Below are 22,523 nucleotides of genomic sequence, written 5' to 3' on the forward strand. Positions count from 1 at the left end.
TATTACCATTCGAAATTTAATAATTCCATAATAACAATATTTTTAAGCACCTAACACAGCTATGTGGGAAAATCCCTACTGTGGCATGTTACCATCTATTCAATTCCAAAGTATAACATTCAATTGTTAATGTATTCTACAAACACGAGGTGTGCATGTGATCCCATTAGTACTAGGACTTTTGGTTTACAACATCTAATTTTAGCTTAATTTGTGTTCTTCTCTCCAATAAAGAAAGCACGTGTTGTGCTTGAATGAAATTCAATGTGTAATTTTACTGGCAAATAAAGGATTTCATGGGTATACTAAAAATAATATTTGGCAGTTTGTCTACATAACAACCTTGTTAAGGAAAAACTAGGGGAACAAGCAGACTGTATTCATAATATTTCATTAATGTAAATAATTATTGCCTCACTTTATCAGCAGCATTGACATCTGCTTCTGACTTAATCAACATTTCCACTACTTCAGTATGACCATTATATGCAGCAGTACGTAGAGCAGTACGTCCATCCTATGGTGACAAAGTAATCAACAGTGACAGTCATTATTTCATATTAATATAATTTGATGCATCATGGATAACCTGTCTACATGAGAAGATTCCATGGAAAGACACATAATATAAAGGACCTTATTACCATTATGAAATTTAATAATTCCATAATAACCATATTGTTAAGGACTTAACACGGTTATGCCATGGGGAAATCCAACTGTGGCATGTTACAATCTAATAAATACCAAAGTACAGCATTCAATTATTATTATATTCTACAAACACATGGTTTGTATGTGATCTCATTAGTTGAAGGACTTTGGTGTACAACATCTAATTTTAGCTTAATTTGTATTCTTTTCTCCAATAAAGAAAGCAAATGTTTTACTTGAATGAATGTGTAATTTTACTGGCAAATAAAGGACTTCATGCATATACGAAAAATAATATTTGTGACTGGATCTACGAAAACCGTTCTTATCGCCCAAGACAGGAAGTTAGATTTTTTCACACAAACACAAAGCTTAATGAATGCACTATCAAGTTTCACTGCCACAAGTCGACCAGAGTAAAGTGGTCTGCTTTTGCTGGCTGCTTTTCTAGAGCACAGTGGCGAGCCGTACGAGTGGTCTGGGGTCTTGATGGAGCCCTGGCCAACCAGGAGATGGCTGTGTGTGGCTGTACAGCTCTGTGGTGTTGGACAATGACCTGTGCTGTAAAATTCCTTTCATTTTAGCCAGTTCTGAGCCCTGAATGGCCTATAACTTGGCCTAATTCATCCCAGCACGGCTCTTTTCAATTTTTGAACACCATCTTGCCCGCCTTCCAGGGCCCCCTCCTCCCACCCTTCTGGAGCTCGCCTGATACAGACAACCTCGGTTTAAAAACTATCTAAAATGGCGGGAAACTTAGCTGTTGACTACTTCTTCAGTGGATGATCAGGAAGGTAAGAAATTGTTGTGAAACGTGTGAAAATTTGGTATGCGTAGCTACCACCATTGGCCAGCTACAACACACAGAATATTTAAAACCGACGTTTCTCGATACTTTTAAATGGGCGATAAGACCGGTTTTCCCAGAGACAGTCACATTTGGCAGTTTGTCTACATAACAACCTTGTTAAGGAAAAACCAGGGGAACAAGCAGACTGTATTCATAACAATTTTATTAATGTAAATTATTATTTCCTCACTTTATCAGCAGCATTGACATCTGCTTCTGACTTGATCAACATCTCCACTACTTGAGAATGACCATTTTGAGCAGCAAAATATAGAGGAGTAGCTCCATCCTATAGTGACAAAGTAATCAACAGTGACAGTTATTATTTCATATTGATATAATTTGATGCATCATGGATAACCTGTGTTCATGAGAAGATTCCATGTAAAGACACATAATGTAAAGGACTTTATTACCATTACAAAATTTGATAATTCCATAATAACCATATTACTAAGGACCTAACACAGTTATGCTGTGGGAAAATCCCTACTGTGGCAGTTACCATCTATTCAATACCAAAGTACAGCATTCAATCGTTAATGTATTCTATGAACATGAGGTGCGTATGTGACCTCAGTAGTACAAGGACTTTTGGTGTATAACTTTTAATTTTAACTTAAGTTGTGTTCTTTTCTCCAATAAAGAAAGCTCATGTTTTACTTGAATGAATGTGTAATTTTACTGGCAAATAAAGGACTTCATGGCTCTACTAGAAATAATTTTTGACAGTTTGTCTACATAACTACCTTGTTAAGGAAAAACCAGGGGTACAAGAAGACTATATACAGAATAAGTTCATTAATGTAAATAATTATTGCCTCACTTTATCAGCAGCATTGATATCTGCTTCTGACTTAATCAACATTTCCACTACTTGAGTATGACCATTATATGCAGCAATACGTAGAGCAGTACATCCATCCTATAGTGACAAAGTAATCAACAGTGACAGTTATTATTTCATATTGATATAATTTGATGCATCATGGATGATCTGTGTACATGAGAAGATTCCATGAAAAAACACATAATGTAAAGGACTTTATTACCATTACGGAATTTAATAATTCCATAATAACCAGGACTTAACACAGTTACGCTGTGGGAAAATCCCTACTGTGGCAGTTACCATCTATTCAATACCAAAGCACAGCATTCAATTGTTAATGCATTATATGAACATGAGGTGTGTATGTAACCTCGGTAGTACAAGGACTTTTGGTGTACTACATCTAATTTTAACTTAATTTGTGTACTTTTCAGCACGTGTTTTACTTGAATCAATTGCAAATTTACTGGCAAATAAAGGACTTCATGGCTCTACTAAAAATATTTTTTAGCAGTTTGTCTACATAACAACCTTGTTAAGGAAAAACCAGGTGTACAAGAAGACTATATACAGAATAAGTTCATTAATGTAAATAATTATTGTCTCACTTTATCAGTAGCATTGACATCTACTTCTGACTTAATCAACATCTCCACTACTTGAGTATAACCATTATATGCAGCAGTACGTAGAGCAGTACGTCCATCCTATAGTGACAAAGTAATCAACAGTGACAGTCATTATTTCATATTAATATAATTTGTTGCATCATGGATAACCTGTCTACATGAGAAGATTCCATGGAAAGACACATAACATAAAGGACCTTATTACCATTACGAAATTTAATAACTCCATAATAACCATAATTGTTAAGGACTTAACACGGTTATGCCATGGGGAAATCCTACTGTGGCATGTTACAATCTATTCAATACCAAAGTACAGCATTCAATTGTTAATATATTCTACAATCACATGGTTTGTATGTGATCTCATTAGTTGAAGGACTTTTGGTGCAAAACATCTAATTTTAGCTTAATTTGTGTTCTTTCCTCCAATAAAAAAAGCACATGTTTTACTTGAATGAATGTGTAATTTTAATGGCAAATAAAGGACTTCATGCATATACGAAAAATAATATTTGGCAGTTTGTCTACATAACAACCTTGTTAAGGACAAACCAGGGGAAAAAGCAGACTGTATTCATAATAATTCTATTAATGTAAATTATTATTGCCTCACTTTATCAGCAGCATTGACATCTGCTTCTGACTTGATCAATATCTCCACTACTTGAGAATGACCATTTTGAGCAGCAAAATATAGAGGAGTAGCTCCATCCTATAGTGACAAAGTAATCAACATTGATAGTTATTATTTCATATTGATATAATTTGATACATCATGGATAATCTGTGTACATGAGAAGACTCCATGGAAAGACACATAATGTAAAGGACTTTATTACCATTACGAAATTTAATAATTCCATAATAACCATATTGCTAAAGACTTAACACAGTTATGCTGTGGGAAAATCTCTACTGTGGCAGTTACCATCTATTCAATATCAAACTACAGCATTCAATTGTTAATGTATTCTATGAACATGAGGTGTGTATGTGACCTTAGTAGTACAAGGACTTTTGGTGTATAACTTCTAATTTTAACTTAATTTGTATTCTTTTCTCCAATAAAGAAAGCACGTGTTTTACTTGAATCAATGTGTAATTTTTGTGGCAAATAAAGGACTTCAATGCTCTACTAGAAATAATTTTTGGCAGTTTGTCTACATAACAACCTTGTTAAGGAAAAACCAAGGGTACAAGAAGACTATAGGTGACATAATTTTAGAAAACCGTTGATATCTGTACAATTTTCAAAATGCATTTTATTTGTTCATTATTTTCTACAGGGACAGACGAATGGACTAGCTAAGTTTCAGCTTCTTAAGTTAAGCAGCATTGGAAATACAGCACTAGACAGCCAGATGAGCAAATAAATTGATATGTACAAAAGCTATCGAGAAAAGAATCTACAGGCGCTTACATAAACCATACTGACACAACAATGTACGGAATTGAATCTTGGCTCATTGTGTTCGCCATGACTTTGTGCATCCACCAAGATATAGTTTTTTCCTAAGGAATGCTTCTGCGTTTGAAAAGAAAGGCACATTCACTGAAAAACGATCGTCGGTAAATTCTTTCATCATCGCAACGTAAACAAACGTCTGTAACTTTGAAATCCTTTCATGTATGGAGATGAAACAACGATTTTTGTACTCCCTATGAACAGGTGAAAATGATGATGCCCAGGATTTATCCATTGGAGGTTTAATTCACCCACCTGTTAGATGATACAAACTTGCATAATTTTTTTCTGGAGCTTGCATTTTTTACCCATAATTTTTAATTGCTTCTTATTACAAAAGTACTATTGTGCGAATATCGACGGTTTTCCCAAATTTGGTCACATATACAGAATAAGTTCATCAATGTAAATAATTATTGCTTTACTTTATCAGCAGCATTGACATCTGCTTCTGACTTGATCAACATCTCTACTACTTGAAAATGACCCTTTAGTGCAGCAACATATAGAGGAGTACATCCATCCTATAGTGACAAAGTAATCAACAGTGACAGTTATTATTTCATATTGACATTGTTTGATACATCATGGATAATCTAAATACAAGAGAAAATTCCATGGAATCACACATATTATTTGTGACCTGATCTTGGAAAACCTACCTTTCTGGCGCATTGGTCAATTTTCAGTTTTATAGCTTACAGAAGGTACTGGGTACTCATCTATCTTGTGTCACAATTTCAGCTTAATATCTTTAAGTATTTCTGAGATATGGCCAATTGTCTCTCCTGTACATTACAAACTAACTTTTATGATAATGTATGAGTTCTGTGAGTGATTAAGGGTGACAAATGGTGACAAATCACTTTGTTTACCAATTATTCTGTTTTTACCATCTAGAATACTTTAAAAGACATTTCTGATAGTTTAGTGATGTATTCTTGGTACATTTCTGCAATTAAATCCCATTATTAATATATTATTGTCTAAGACTAAGTTTTAGCCATTCCAGCACCTCAACAAATCACCCAATTTGTAAGTTAATTGTTGTCCCCCGCATATGAAATTACTACATGGTCTGATATAATCATCCATATCTCCTAAGTAAAAGAAGCTTTGGGTGTGAAACTTCACAGCAAGAAGGTTTAATAGTTGCTTTATCCAAATGTGCAAAAAAAATTCATATTGAAAAAAATGTTGAAATTTTCAATTGAGTTTTTCCAAAATGTTTGTTTGTGCCCAAAAGGTAGGTTTTCCAAGATCCGGTCACATTTAGGTACCAGCACCGATGAATTTAAAAAGCGTTTAAATTAAAGGCATGATTAAAATATTACTAAGAACCTGAAACACCAATTGTGTAACTGGTACTGGTGAAGATGTATACTCATTTTACCAGTTGTTTATTACAACTATTCAAAAATGCTACACCCACATTATGTTTAATTTTTAATGTAATTGTACAGCATGGTGAACTGTATATTAGAGATCATAGAGGTTTTGTTTCTTCTAGCCAAAAATGTTACCCAATAATCAGCTAGAATCCTGGTACAGTACCTTGGCAGTATTGGTTAAGTACAACCAAGCCCAAAAGTACCTTCAGTACAACCATAAATTCTTCCAATAGATATATAGCTACATTTTTAAAAATTATTCAATCAGTCAATGGAATATTATACTTTTCCCTGCCTGCCTGCCTGCCTGCCTGCCTGCCTGCCTGCCTGCCTGCCTGCCTGCCTGCCTGCCTGCCTGCCTGCCTGCCTGCCTGCCTGCCTGCCTGCCTGCCTGCCTGCCTGCCTGCCTGCCTGCCTGCCTGCCTGCCTGCCTGCCTGCCTGCCTGCCTGCCTGCCTGCCTGCCTGCCTGCCTGACTGACTGCCTACCATATCACTAGGTTATAATACAGTTTATCATTGGTCCAATGAATGACCTCTACACTATCTTCATCATTTCCTGAGATTGAAAATTCCTGCATCAAAGCATCACTTCATATAATGTAATACTTACGGAAAATTGTCATTTAGACCTGGTGGATCTACTTACAACTGAAGTCGTATGCTTCTTGAATTTGTATGGTGGATGATTTCTTTCTCACAGGATGGAGAAGAATATTTGCTTTACATCTGCAGCCTGCATGTTGCTAGTCCACCTTCTCTTAATGATTTCTCCATACATCTTCTGTAGTTGAGGTGTTTTGGCTAGTTAGTTGATAGTAGTTAATTGATAGTTGACAGTTGATAGTTGTGTAAGACGGCTACTCCACGAGACGCTGACACTCGTGTTCGTATATCTCACTACTGATCTCTCTACAAGTACATGTAATCTTACAACAACAATCATTACCTAAAGGTGTCGATTACAAGAGATCATGTGTGGTGCATGCATGAGTCTGTGTGTACTATATCAGTGTTACATCACCCTCCTCCTCTAAGAAGACGTCTCGTCTTCCACACAACATATTGGAACATAGTCACTGTATCGAGAGGGTACTCTATGCTCTCTCCTAGGATATCTACTTGTTGATGTAGGCACTGTAGTAGCTGTCTCCTCTGTGTGGTCCTCAAGTGTCATACTAGCTGTGTTATTATCATGATCATCGTCGTCAACAGTTTGTAGATTCTGTCCAACTGGTGGTGATTCTGGCAGGTCTGGATTGCGAAGGCTGTTAGATACTGGTACTTCCTGGGGGTGACTCCGGTCTTCTTGATTGAAGCATATATTTTTGGGGCATGGTTTTAACTGATCAAAATGAACGATCTTCCTAGTTCGTCTTCCCTGCAACTGCTCTATTCTGTAATTTGCTTCTGACAATTTCTTTACTACTCTGTATGGGCCTGACCACGGATGGTAAAGTTTCTTACTTGTTTCTCTCTTGCCCATTGGGGAATGTAACCACACGTAATCCCCTTTCTGGTAGGGTTTCCCATGAACTTTCCTGTCATAGATTTCTTTCTGCCGCACGTGTTTGGCTTCAGAGTGTTTTCTTGCAAATGCAAATGCTTGGCTCATCTGCTTGCCAAGGGTGGCTGCATACTCATTTGGTGACTGTGTGGTGTTGTTTGGAGTTCCATATATCACATCCACTGGGATACGTGCCTGTCGACCAAACATAAGAAAGAAAGGGGTATAGCCTGTGGAAGCCTGCACACTTGTATTATATGCCATACATACCTTCCACACATGTCTCTCCCAGTCAAGTGGGTTATCTTTGGCACAGGTAGCTAACATGGCCAACATGGTCCGATTGAATCTTTCAACAAGGCCATCACATTGGGGGTGATATGGTGTGGTCCTAGTTTTATGTATCTGTAGAAGTTCACATACCTCTGCCATGAGTTTGGATTCAAATTGCTGGCCCTGATCAGAGTGCAATTGCTCTGGTGCAGAAAACCTGAGGAACACTTCATCTACAAGCCTTTCTGCTACGGTTGACGCCTCCTGATTAGGTATGGGGAAAGCTTCCATCCAGCGGGAAAAATAATCCCTTACAACCATGATGTAAGAGTTTCCACTATCACTTTCAGGAAAGGGGCCCACCAGATCAACAGCCATTATTTGAGTTGGGTAAGCAGCAGAAATTGTTCCTAATGGTGATTTTGGTGTTTGTGAGGGAGACTTCCTAGAAACGCAAGTGGCACAGGTTTGACACCAATTTCGCACATCATTATAGTGGCCTGGCCAGTAAAAACGTTCTTTAAGGCGATGAAGTGTTTTATCTTGGCCCAAGTGCCCACCTGCAATTCCTTCATGGAGATTTTGTAAAATCTCTGCCTTCAGCCTTTCTGGAACTATTAGTTGTAGGTAGTTCAGATCAATGGAGGGATGTATAAATTGTCTGTACAACACTCCACTTACTATCACAAGTTGTTCCCACTGTTGTAATAGGCGACGAAAAGCTATGGGTTGGCTCTTTGCAAAGTTGGTAGAAGGCTGCATATTTGTTTCTTTAGCTCGAAGTAACTGACCAATACACTCATCTGTCAACTGCATGTTATGCAACTGCTGTGGAGAGTGGCCACATGTAATATCACTTGATGTAAGCATCCCTACTGGTGTGCTACTCGTGTGAGACACTCTGCCGCACTGTTGGCATGGTAATCTTGATAGGGCATCTGCATTCATGTGTTTTCTGCCATGGCGATATACAATGGAGAATTGAAATTCCTGCAGCTTCTCCAGCCATCGTGCTAGCTGACCTTCTGGATTCCTAAATTGCTGAAGCCAGGTAAGGGCTCCATGGTCTGTGCGTACTGTGAATTCTCGCCCGAGTAAGTACTGGCGGAAATGCTGAAGAAATGAGACTACGGCAAGCAATTCCTTTCTGGTTACGCAGTAATTTCTCTCGGATTTAGTCAGTATCCTACTAGCATACGCAACCACATGCTCTACTCCTTCATCATCTAGTTGTGACAGAACAGCTCCAATACCGGTGTCACTAGCATCTGTATCAATGATAAATGGTCATGACCAGTTTGGCATCATCAAGGTGGGGGCTGAGGTGAGACACTGTTTGAGGTGATCAAAGGCCGCTTGACAATCAGTAGTCCATTTAAATGTGGATCTTTTCTCTGTGAGTTGGTGCAGAGGTTTGGCATGTGAAGCAAAGTCCTTTACGAATCTTCGATAATAATTAGCCAAACCTAGGAACTGTTGTACCTCCACTCTGGATGATGGTGTTGGCCATTGCTCCACTTTACATGTCTTCACAGGGTCAGGGGCAATTCCATTTGGGGAGATAACATGGCCAAGGAATGTGACTTCCCGTTGGAGGAATTGGCATTTACTTGGGTGAACTTTTAGACCTGCCTGCTTGAGTCGTTCTAATACTTGCTGCAAATTTGATAAATGCTGATCAAAGGAATTGCCCACTACAATAATGTCATCTATATAGACAAGACAGCTAGTCCACTGTAAACCAGCAAGAACTGAATTCATTAATCGTTGGAAGGTGGCTGGGGCATTACATAATCCAAACGGCATGACATTGAACTCATATAAACCCTCTGAAGTGCAGAATGCAGTCTTGTCACGGTTTTCCCCAGCCACCTCCACTTGCCAATACCCACTCTTGAGGTCAAGCGTTGTGAACCAAGTTGAACCTGCCAAAGTGTCCAGGGTATCGTCAACTCTTGGGATTGGATAAGCATCCTTCCGAGTAACTTCATTGACCTTCCAATAATCCACACAGAATCGTGTAGTCCCATCTTTCTTCTTCACTAGTACTATGGGGGATGCCCATGGACTCTTAGATGGTGAAATAATGTTCCTTCGAAGCATGTCTTGCAACAATTCTTGCACTTTTTCACGGTGGGGTAAGGGAACACGCCTAGCTTGCTGGCGAATAGGTTTAGCCACACCAGTTTCAATCTTGTGCTTCAAGACATTGGTGCGTCCCAAATCATCATCGTTCTTGGCAAGGATGTCAGAATAATAAGAGAGTACTGCTAAGAATTGCTCTCTTTGGTCCTCTGTTAAATCTGCAGCTAGAGGTGTATGTAGAGGTACTTCCATACACTCATGACCCAAACTGTGACCTTCTTCTGATAGTGACTCTGTAACTGCATTGATACTGGTCTCTGTGATCAATTCTGCTGTGGCCACTCTTGTCCCCTGGTATAAACTTACTGGCATTATGCTTGTATTGGCAATTCTTATTGGTATACCATTTTCTGCTGGAGTTACAACCGCTCTAGCTATCAGCACCTTATCTAAATGTCTTCCCTCAATGAGCCATGGCCCACCCCTTTCTGGTAGTTTAGCCATTATTTCTATCTCACTAGCACCTGGAATGGTGATTGTCCTACTCATGGTGACATGGCTAGCAGTACTGCTGTCTGACAAATTGGATGGTACCAGGGCAAGGGGTTCTGATTGCTCCACAATAAGTTGCCTCTTAGATATATCCAGCACACATTTGTTGGCTTCCATGAAGTCCATTCCCAATATACCTTCAGCTGTGATGTTGTCAGCAATGATGAATTTTTGGTGGTAAGTCCTATTGGAAATATTCACCGAGACAGTAGCTGATCCCCGCACATTAATAGGGTGGCCATCAACTCCAACTATATTGTGATATGTGGTAGCCTCAACTTTAATGTCACCTTGCTTAAATTTATCCCATACTTCCCATTGATTAGTGATACCCCTGCCCCAGTGTCTACTAGAAATGACACAGAAAAGCCAGATATTGTACCACTGAGGTAAAAACTAGTGACAGTATTAATGGCCAGCGGTGGTTGTTCATGATTATGACTGCTAATTTGTAACCCAGCACACCCTCTAGCAAAGTGACCAGGTTGTTTGCACTTTCTACATATAACAGTGTGAGTCCTAGGCTTATGTCTGCCCTGCTTGTGTGATTGCTGTTGCCTGACTTGTTCACTTTTATTATGTTCACTTTTGGTGTGTGGTTCATGTAACTCAGTGGGGCTTACTACTTCTAGGTCAACCAGTCTGCTATGAAGTTGTTGTAAAGCCTCTGTTAAACACTGCAATTGGTGGATGGACTGCTCATTGCTAGCAGCTCGGGTTGGAGGCACCTCGCGACACACATCAGCGGAATGGGCTACTTTGGCATATGATTCAAACTCGAGGGTCGCGTGTACCGCTTCCCTCACACTTTTAGGCCGACGCTGTCGCACAGCAAGTGATATCTGCAGTGGTTTGAGCTGTGTCAAGAAGCGAAATAATGCTAATTCTTCCTTGGCCTCACTACAAAGCTCGGGGAATGCCTTATCTACTAGCGCGCATACATCATCTCCAAAATCGGCCCAATCTTCTTCTACACATTTTGTCCGATTGTCCCATTCTATCTTATAAAGTTCTTTCTTGCAAGGTGGTTCAAACCTATCTCGCAATTCTGCCCGCATTAAAGTAAAAGAATCCTGGGTCTCGTGACTGAAGCGATTGTAAGCCACGTAAGCCTTCCCGGTCATATGAACTTTTAGCCATAATGCTTTCTCATCGTCATTCCATCCATTAATCTTCGATATGCACTCAAAATGACTCACCCAGTCGTCAAAACTCTGGTTGCCATCAAACTTCTCCGGGAGCAGAACTGGGCCAATATCGTCACGAGCCATCCTCACGTGCGCCACAACGTGGATCAACCTGGCAAGAAATCAGAGAAAAACAAAATCACTGAGACAATCGGTCACCTCCTCGGGTACCGTTAACAGTTTTTCCACGGTACCACAGATTTTTCTCTTCAGGTTCTAATCAGCAGGGTGACTCCAACAGGTAATTCAGACTGACTCAGCTAGGTCAACTGCTAAGACGGAGCATTCAGCTCGAAACTCAGTGAAGGTTCTGTGCCGACTACACCAGTGTAAGACGGCTACTCCACGAGACGCTGACACTCGTGTTCGTATATCTCACTACTGATCTCTCTACAAGTACATGTAACCTTACAACAACAATCATTACCTAAAGGTGTCGATTACAAGAGATCATGTGTGGTGCATGCATGAGTCTGTGTGTACTATATCAGTGTTACAGTTGATACATCCGAGATATATCCGATTTCTACATTCATCTTTTGTACCTGTGGTGGTTTGGCTAGAGGTATTTTGACCTGCTCACCTACCCAACCACCTGCCAGCCAGGTCACAAAAATTGGATTTTGGTATTTTCTTCTATTTAAATTTTACCTTCTGTAAATGTTTTCTTGTTTTTAATGCTGGGTTTAATGTTAGACGATTCAATGAAGGTGATTTCATTGCATATGATATATCTATACTGGTGTTTAATGGAAGCATTTTTGGTAAGCACCATACATTTTAGGATACAACCCTACTGAAAAGTACTACTGTACTGTTTGATGACTTAATTATTACACATCTCCCTCTGTACAGTATACGTATGCACAGTTTACAAGACACATAACATGAAGAATGATGTATAGTTAGTAATTTCTATGCAGGTTGAAACATTTGATTTTTCTAAACACATGACAGTGTGTTGTGTGACCAAGTACAGCCAGTGTTGATGAGTGACAAACAAGTGTGTATTTTACAGGAACCAGGAAAACTCTGTTTTCACATATCTGTAGCTTCATAGTCCTGACCAGAAATCAACAATTTTTGCTGTGGAAACTCCCTCAGAGTGGAGCACTTGCTTGTTTCAAATTCGAGGTGAATTTACCCAGCCATCACTGATATATGCATCTTCAAACTTAATTTTAGTTTCTTGATATTTTTCTTCTTCTCTTTCTTCTTATTTTTCTATTTGCAACACTTAAAAAAGCACTATAACTCACACATGCTTTAGTCACTTTTCTTCAAATTTGGAGGGAAATACGAATGTAAAGCTGCACATTCACATTCCAAATTTTGTACACATCAGATGAAAAACAAGGCCATTATACACAAATTTCTGAAACATGCAACTTTGTCACAGTGTAAATTGCTTGAAGGAATGACTTGAAAATCGGCATGTACAGGGAGTAACCATCGTAGTGCAAACCTTTTGTAGTTTGAAAGAAATTGCACTAACAATATTATGGTGTTATTATAACAGAAATGCCAACCATGTGTAAAATGAACATTATCAAGTTTTGTTAATAAAAAGGTATTTACTTACCATGCCTTCTAGCTAAAGGAATCAACTGAAAATAGGTGGACAGGAAGATTAGAACTATCTTTGAGTACAGTGGTTTATAAGGAATCATATAATAAACCACTGAATTACACTACGAAAGTCAACTAAGTGTAATAAGTGTGCAATCGAGATACACTAATCGAATCAAAAAAAACAAAACAGCCAAGCTGTAAAAAAGGGTGCAGCCTTCAAAAAAGACAGGTTGAGAAAAGATGAAATCAAAGAGCAAGAAATGGCTGTGATGGTAAGTTAATGGCAAAAATTTTAATAACAACAATTCAGATGAATTTGGTGCCGAATCCTAGTGAGGAGGCAATTCACATTCACCTAAATGTGACCGGATCTGCGAAAACAGGACATAATCGCATTTTTTCCGAATTCCTGCTTATTGAATATTTATAATGTATGTAGCCAAATGTGTCCACTGGCAAAATTTCAGCTTGATATGCCACACACTCTAGGAGTTACAGCCCTACAAAGTAGCAACAACAGAAAAATCGATTTGTATAGCAAGTATAGGGAGAATAAATTACAGGTGCTTACAAAAACGGTTGTAACTTACCAATGGATAGAGGTACAGAGCTAAACGTTTTACCATCGTGTTCGCCATGAACAGGGGAATAAATTTCTTGGTTAGTGTTTACCTTACTCACCCTTCTTCACTGCATACAAAGGTGAAATTCATGAAGAAAAATCAATCGCGTACGATCGCTTCGACATGACATAAACAAATACTCATAACTTACGTGTTGTTGGGTCTACTGCAACGAAACAAAGATTTTCCAACTCCTCTTGAGCTGGCGAATAAGATGATATCCAAGTGTTTATTGTTAGTCCCTTCCGTCACTAAAAAAGAGGGGTTAGAATAATTCACGGAATTTTTCAATAGTACGCAAGTATTTCACCCAATGTATTCAATGCTTTATACTGTAAATTTAGGCTTGTGCGATTATGTCCCTTTTTCGCAGATCCGGTCACAAATTGTTATTAAAATTTTTGGCTATTAACCTACCATCACAGCCATTTCTTGGCTGCCACCTTTGTTGTCACATCTTTAATCACTCTGGAGTTTTTGGAGGCTGCATCCTGTTTTATAGCTTGGATGTTTTTTGATTAGATATCACTTCTTTTTGTAATTTCATACCTAAAGCCAGCCTATGGCCAGCTTTAGGTATTTTTTTAATGTATTTATTGCTTGCCAATAAATTGAAGTTAACGTGCTCAGTATTCATAGCGCACGGCGAAGATTCAATAATAAAATATTGAGGCAATAGTACCTGTTAAGCAAGTTCGGGAAGCTCACATGCTATACTGTGTCTCATGAGTCAACATGCCGTTCAAAGTGTGATATTATCTCCAGCTGTAAAAAAGGATACTAATGCTCTGTTTTCACTGAAGAGGTGACCCATCATCGTTGCCACCGTGAACGAGTGTACCACTGCTGACTTGAATTTGATCGTGAACCACTCGATAGCACCACCGCGCCGAAGTGGGATTTGATACTGCCATTGTGCTGATACTACTATCACCCTAACACTGCTATCATTCTGACGTGCATGAGTTATTTATGTGTACATTTTGTTGTTTAAAATGCATGTTGTTCACACTCACAGTAATTATTGTAATTCCAGCTACTCGTCGCGCATCTGAAAGTCCAGCAGCCAAACCTTACAGCCTCGTAGGCGCACCCAAATCCCAACTAGTGGCTTTAACAGTGACAGCATTGAAATCTCATCTTCAGCATTACCGCTTGCCCACAACAGGAAAAAAAGCTGCATTAATAGACCATCTCTACAACCACATATGTTCACTTTCCAAAGGAGCTGCTGGAAGTAACCCTACAGCTAGCACGCATGGCTCTCAAGCAGGAAATCCTACTACCCAATCAATGACTTCCAGTGCCCAATCAACACATTCCACAACACAGTCAGCAAATCCCAGCACTCTACCTCTGCCACAACAACTTGTAGACCAGCTGATTGCTTACCTCCAACAGTATCAAACCCCCACAGTAGGAATCCAGGCCAGTAACAGCAGAAATATTACAGATGATGATACCTGTTTGTGCATCAGGGCCAACTCATACCACTGTCTCGGTGCCAGCTCAAGTGGTAACTTCATTACCTGCTGTAACATCATTTACCACTTCCTTGTCTGATACCATGTTATCTGCAGTTACTAGGACCCCACTACCTGCAACAATACCAGCGGTTACCATCCTGCCATCTCCAGCTAACCTATCAAGGTCTCCACTACCTGTTATCCCCACTAGGATCAGAGATAAGATAGCAAGAGGTGAGTACATCAATTTTGCAACCTTGTTACCTAAAGCCATATTTGGCACAAACAATCCCTTGTCCCAGCAGTCAGTAACAATTCAACTTAATCCTGATGGTGACTCGTTTGCCATACAATTAGTGCCTATTGCCAGCAATGCCTCTGCAAAAATACCCTCCTTCGCTACTTGGATGGAGGCCTGGAACATATACTTATCCATTCACACATCCCTTAATCCCTCTTGTGCACTAAAATTAATACATTACCAATGCATTATAACCTCAGCTAACTCTGACCATCCCTTGACAGCATGGCTTAAAATTAATATGACCAAAAGTTTTGCACAAAAGCTGCAAGTGACTCATCTCTACGATGGGATACTCGTGACCCTGACTTATGGCTTGAATGCTTTACTTTAAATGCTATGTAATCACTGCGCTGGCCGTGCCCTGATTGTGGATCCATAAAACATTTCCCTGACAGATGTCCTTTTTGTCTCTTACCTTCAAACACTCGAGCAGGAAACAGACCAACTCCTGGACAGCCATCATGCTCAGATGTACCTCAAAAGTGCTCACCCATCTCAGGGGCGTAGCCAGGATTTTTTGAAGGGGGATTCCAGCATGAGCATTGAGTTACTAGAAGCAAGGGCCTGGGGGCGCAGCCCCCAGCCACTGAGAGGCTTTCAATATTTTAATAAATCAAAACTCAGCAAATTGCTATATTTTATGCAAAAAGTACATTAATTATGATGCATTAAGTGCCCCTGGGATGAAGGTAGTACTAGATAAAGTCACCTAGTGGAAACAGACAGCATAACACATAGAGACACATATAGTAATCTGTAAGTGATGGTTATATCTCACTGTGGTATAGGAGCCATGAATCCACTTATACAAATTACAATCAAAACAATATAACTATACAAATATGCATAGCATGAATTCATTTTGCATAACACAAGTGATAAATTACTGGAGCTCTATATCTTTAAACACTGCACACCAAAGCTATAGCAGTATAAGTTCATGTTAATTTTGCATTTAATGTTGGAATGTCTGAAAAACTTCATATGGACATGGATATTTAAATGCATGTTCTATTAGAGTATACCTGACTGCTCTATTAGAGTATATACCTGACTGCTCTATTAGAGTATATCGATCTTTTTAACAAGTTTTGAAGAGGGCTCATGTTACCTCTGTAAATCCTTCCCTGAGAGATATCAATTGTTGTGCTGTGCCATTACACTATATTGCTCACTCATTTTGTCCTCCCACACTAAATGGTGTGTTAGGATCCTGCTTGCAGAAGTCTAAATTTTACAGGGGGGGGGGTTCCAGAACCTCCGGAACCCCCCTCCCTATACCCCTGCATCTGCCGAGATTACAACCAGACAGGTTGTTACCGCACATTCTGCAACTATGCCCACAAATGTGACTGCTGTGGAGGTGACCACCCGGCAAGGAGCTGCCCATTCCATGGGCAGCCCAGACCTCGATAAACCGTTACCATGGGCCCCGATATGACCGTTCATTCTTGAACGTAAACTAAGTAATTATCCCAACAAAACCTTTGTTAGGTGGCTCATTAATAACTTACGACACGGCGGTGCAATCAGCTATGCAGGACCTCAGTTTACGTACTTTGCTAATAATCTACACTCTGCATCTCAGCAGCCAGAAATAATCGATGCCACCCTGAAAGATGAGTGCAGAACTGGACATATTCTTGGACCCTTTCGCCACCCACCCCTCCTGAACTTTCATACCTCTGGTTTAGGCCTTGTTCCAAAGCACAACGGAAGATGGCAAATTATTTATCACCTCTCAGCACCTCACGAACGTAGCATTAATGATTACATCAACCCAACAGAATATTCTCTATCTTATTGCACAATAGATGACGCATACAAAATAATTAATTAACAAACTAGGCCTTGGTGCACTTATGAACAAAATCGATCTAAAAAATGCATTTCGTCTTATCCCAGTTAGACCAAAGGATTGGAACCTTCTAGGGGTGTGCTGGCATGGTCAATTCTATATAGACACATGCCTGCCTTTCGGCCTCAGGTCAACCCCCCACATCTTCAATGAAATATCAACTGCTATTCACTGGATTTTGCAGCACTCCTACAGCATACAACATCTACTGCACTACTTGGATGACTTCTTCACTGCTGGTCCCGCTGATTCACCAGTGTGTACGCGTAACCTAACAGCCATGTTAACATTATGTGACAAGATCAATGCCCTAATTAAGATGTCTAAAGTTGAAGGCCCAACTACCTCACTGACTTTCCTGGGAATTCAACTGAATACAATCACTATGGAGGCCAGTATATCATCTGAAAAGAAACATGAACTCCTTCACGAGCTTCACTGGATAACACACAAGGATAAATGTATAAAGAAGGAACTACTCTCATTAATTGGGAAGTTATCCTTTTGTTGTAAAGTGCTACCTGCTGGTAGAATTTTTCTCAGTAGAATGATTGACTTATCCACATCAGTAACACAGTTAAATCATTACATTCCGTTAACCATCAAGGCGCAACTATATATCCAGTGGTGGATCAACTTCCTACCCAGATGGTCAGGCAAAAGTTTCATCTTGAGTAATAAATGGACACCGTCACCTATGTTACACCTTTATACAGATGCATCGGGATTACATGGATGGGGGGCATACTGGTCAGGAAGATGGCTGCAATCCAGCTGGACACCTGCCCAACAACACATGGATATAACTTGGAAAGAATTTTTTGCAATAGTATCGGCTGTGCATGTTTGGGGTTCATTTTGGTTCTGTCAAAAAATCCTATTCCACTGCGACAACCGGGACAAGGGGTCAACTCGTGCCACACACACTATGGCTTTAGTAAGGCTACAGTATTTCTGTGCCATACACCATAACCTTAATGTATGTATAGTCCATGTGCCAGGTGTATGTAACGACATTGCTGATGCTCTTTCCCATTTTCAGATGGACAGGTTCCAGAAACTAGCCCCCAATGCCAATCCATCATCAGACAACATCCCTGCATGGCCGATGCAAACCTTCATGCAAGCCTCCAGAAGTGCCGATTTTATGGAGTTGTCCACTCCACAAAGCCTCACCAAGTTCCAATCATTCTGTCATCAGTACAACCTAACCGCACTGCCAGCGTCCTGTCTAACTCTGCAATACTTCTGTGTACATGAGGCCCAACACATCTCCGACAAGACCATAAAAGTGTACCTGGCAGCCATCCGCCTAAGGCACATTGAGCACGGCTTTCACGACCCCACCACTGATAATCTTCTCCAGTTGGTGTGCAGAGGCATTCACCCTTGGTAGGGTGATAACCAACGTACACGGCAACCCATCACCCTCAACATTCTTCGCACCCTAAAAGAGAAACTCTGCCAGTCTACATACACCTTCACAGAAAAAGTCATGCTATGGGCAGCATTTACTATGCATTCTATGGCTTCACACGGGTGAGTGAATATGTTAACCTTTGCTGGCATGATGTATGCTGCTCCAAGGACTGCATATCAATATTTCTTCACCAATCCAAGACTGACCCGTTCAGACATGGCCACACCATTCATATTTTTAAAACCAACTCATCCACCTGTCCACACAGCACATTCAACCGCTATAGAAACTCTGTCAGTAGTACAAACACACCATTTGATGCTCCTGTATACCAAGCTGGCAGGTTTAACCCCCTATCCCATGCAATGATCACCAGAACACTCCGCCAACTTCTCTCACAAGCCAGTTTCAATCACATGACATATGCTTCTCATAGCTTCCGAATAGGTGCCACAACCACAGCAGATGCGGCTGGCCTTCCAGCATGGATAATTAAAAACCTCGGTCATTGGTCAAGCAATGCTTGCCTTTCATATATTCATCGCCAACCACATTTAACTCCAGCCATCCACCAACTACTGTCTCTTACAGATGCATCCAACCAACTACCATGGGATCCAGACACTTCTAACGGAAAATTTATCTAACTAGAATTACCAGAACCGACATGACATGCTCAGTACTTGTACCTTATGTAATTGCTGCTTGCTGCTATGTACCTCTATATTTTTTTACCATAATTGTGCACAATTGATCAGTAATTTTTGCACTTGCTGATATGTATGACGTGGATCAAAGCGACCGCGGTAGTCGCTTATGGGTAATAGAGTCAAGCTAGATACTAAAGCAACTAGGGTATTTACTAATGTGCAAGGTAGATACTGGGGCAACTGAAGGAAGAATATCAAATAATAATATTAATTTGAGTAATTTGGGCAAGTTTGCTTTACTGGACAAGCTTTCCCCGGTATCATGTTCTGTGTATATCTGCATGCTGCATGAACATTAGTGCCGCTGCTATTGTACTAAGAGTGTTGCTGCATGATACACTGAGAGTGCCACTGCACGAACATTATTGCTGCTGCTATTGCACTGAGGGAGCTGCATGTGCTGCATGAGTATTGCTGCTGCTGCTATTGCACTGAGGGTGCTGCATGTGCTGCATGAGTATTACTGCTGCTGTTGCTGCTGCTGCTGCTGCTGCTATTGCACTGAGGGTGCTGCACGCGCTGCATGAGCATTGCTGCTGCTATTGCACTGAGAGTGCTGTATGTGCTGCATAAGTACTGCTGCCGCTATTGCACTGAGGGTGCTGCTGCATGAGTTGTGATGCTGCATGACCGTTATAGCTGCTGCGTGAATGCTGTTGTTGTCATTGCTATCATATGCAGTATGAAGATTACATCTACAGCATCCCCGTTACCGCTGCTGCCATCATTATTACTGCTTCCATCAATGCGTATCTTAACTGTTTATTGTCTAGTGTGTAAAAGACTGCCTAAGTATGGCTACTACAGCATCCAGCAATCCCCTCAGTTGCCCAATTCCGTCAAAATTAACTGCTTAAGTGTACCTTAGGTGGCTTGATGATCATGTATGGTTTGAAGATATGGTATGTGTCTTAATGTTACAAGTACAAACCTAATGGTGGGGGGCAAATGTTGACCTGCCAGTAACAGTACGCTCAGGGGAGGTTGGGTGGTAAGGTGTAGGTCATCACCAGGGGTCATCCCCCACCCCCTTTTGGTTAATATAGAGCAGCATAGGATATTGACACTGCAAAGCAAGGTAAGCATTATTACCTGCATGTTGTGGTGTCTATTCAATACTTGTATGTAAAATACTGTAAGTTCAGGGGTGACAAGACTCGGTGTTATCCAACCACCTAGGGGGGTGTAGTGCGGCTGTCCGATATGTAAGTGTATGCTTGGTGATGATTGGGAGGCTTGCGGGCAGCCCCACTCATGCACTCCCCTGAGGTGGGTGGAAAATAAGAACCAGTCTGCATGTTAACTTGTGTTTTTTCTTTACTACAGAGAGAAGATTATTATAAGGAAGAAGATTTAATTGATTCGTTTAGCTACATGTACATTTAGGCAATATTATTTAGTAATTTATAATCTAATTCAAACCAGCCAAGTTGTTTAGTACCCAATCACCTGAATTGTCGTTATTAAAATATCACAGCCATTTCTTGTCCGCCACCTTGGATTTCATATATTTTTTCACCATAGCCTTTTTGGGGGTCGCACTCTTTTTTTACAGCTTGGTTGTTTTGGATTAGATATCACTTCTTTTTGTATCTGTATTGTATACCCCAATAGACTGGCTTTGGGGCTTTTACCTATTTTTTTCTTACCGCAGGAAGAAGAATAGGATTTAATTATAATCATAATCTTAATCAAGATTGAAAGCAGATTTATAAACTTTATATCTATGTGTGTGTGTGTGATAGATAAAGCACTGCCGCAAGTGCTATATTTTGCATACAGCATGAGCGAAGGCAGTGCTTTATCTGGTATAGAGAACTGTCAACTTGAGATATACATAAGACACATGAAACAATTAGAAACTCACAGAGTAGTGTTATCATCAGTTAGAAATAGGTATTGTGCTTGTGTTTCACCTGTGTTGCACTGTGCTGCACCTGCATTAGTCGTTTTGTGAGTCTAGTCTATCTTCTCAATGACTAAACAGTTTCGATTGTGGTACTGTAATAAGCATATTTCCATGATATTCATTGGACTTGTCCATTAATGTAAAGTAAACGTAGTAATAACGTTTACTGCTGCTGACCATCATTGAAATTTTCAAGCATGTCTATAAATTAAATCCAGTGGTTCTTCTCTTACTGGTCAGGCTGACTGAGCAGCCAGTGCAGAACAGGCTATCAGCCTAGACTGGCTTGGTTGATTGGTTTGTTCTGGCCAAGAGTGAGAGATCACTCACTCAAAACAGGCTGTTAGCCTGCATATAGGCTTGACAGTTCTATAGCTACCTGGTATAGAATTGTGGGTCTATAAAATGTTCTATCTATAACTGCCAAATATAGAGCACTTGTGCTTGTATGGGATGCTCTAATAGAACTGTCACACTAATAGAGCATTCAACTATGTTTATATTATAGAATTATAATTATTACATTGCAATTTATTCTGTAGGTAGTTCAGCTACAAACAACTAATCTTATAGACAATTCAGCTACAAGCAAGTCACCTGTATAGAGTTCAGTTACAAATATATTGCTGTAGAGATTCAGAACATTACAACTCACACTGAAGAGAATTCAACTATAAACAAGTTGCCCTGTAGAGAGTTCAGCTACAACAAGTCTCTCTGTAGAGAATTCAGCTACAAACAAGCCACTGTGTAGAAAATTCAGCTATAAAGAAACTACCCAGTAGAGAGCTCAACTATATGAAAAAGTTACCCTATAGAGATCAGCTACAAACAAATAACCGTGTAGAGAGTTCAGCTACAAACAAGTCACTATGAAGAGAATTCTGCTACAAACAAGTCACCATGTAGAGAGTTCAGCAAACAATCAAAAAACAACCCTGTAAAGAGTTCAGCAATACAAACAAGTTATAACTCTATAGAGAGATCAGCTAAAAACAAGAGAGAGTTCAGCAACAAACAGATCGTGCTATAGAGTGTTCAGTTAGAAACAAGTCACCCTGTATAAATATCAGCTAGAAACAAGTCATCCTGTAGAGAGATAAGCTAGAAGACATCACCTTGTAGAGAGTTAAGGTACAAGCAAATCACTAATGAGGTAAAAGGTACCTCATTCGTAATTTGCTGAGTTAAGGTACAAGCAAATCACTATAGTATGTTACCATCTATTCAATACC

At 40.0% G+C, this 22,523-nt stretch overlaps 1 protein-coding gene across 1 annotated transcript in view; it reads right to left on the reverse strand.

The window, feature by feature from the left end:
* LOC136253605 (ankyrin-1-like) overlaps nt 1-22,523 on the reverse strand; it is a 312,474-nt gene that overhangs the window by 193,629 nt on the left and 96,322 nt on the right. Inside the window, exons 9-11 of the mRNA XM_066046271.1 lie at nt 4,859-4,957; nt 3,582-3,680; nt 1,695-1,793 (exon numbers count right to left, since the gene is read on the reverse strand). Coding sequence (XP_065902343.1) covers nt 1,695-1,793; nt 3,582-3,680; nt 4,859-4,957 — 297 coding nt within the window. The remainder of the gene's footprint in view (nt 1-1,694; nt 1,794-3,581; nt 3,681-4,858; nt 4,958-22,523) is intronic.

The sequence above is a fragment of the Dysidea avara genome, chromosome 4 (assembly GCF_963678975.1).
Source record: "Dysidea avara chromosome 4, odDysAvar1.4, whole genome shotgun sequence".
Taxonomy (NCBI): Eukaryota; Metazoa; Porifera; class Demospongiae; order Dictyoceratida; family Dysideidae; genus Dysidea; species Dysidea avara.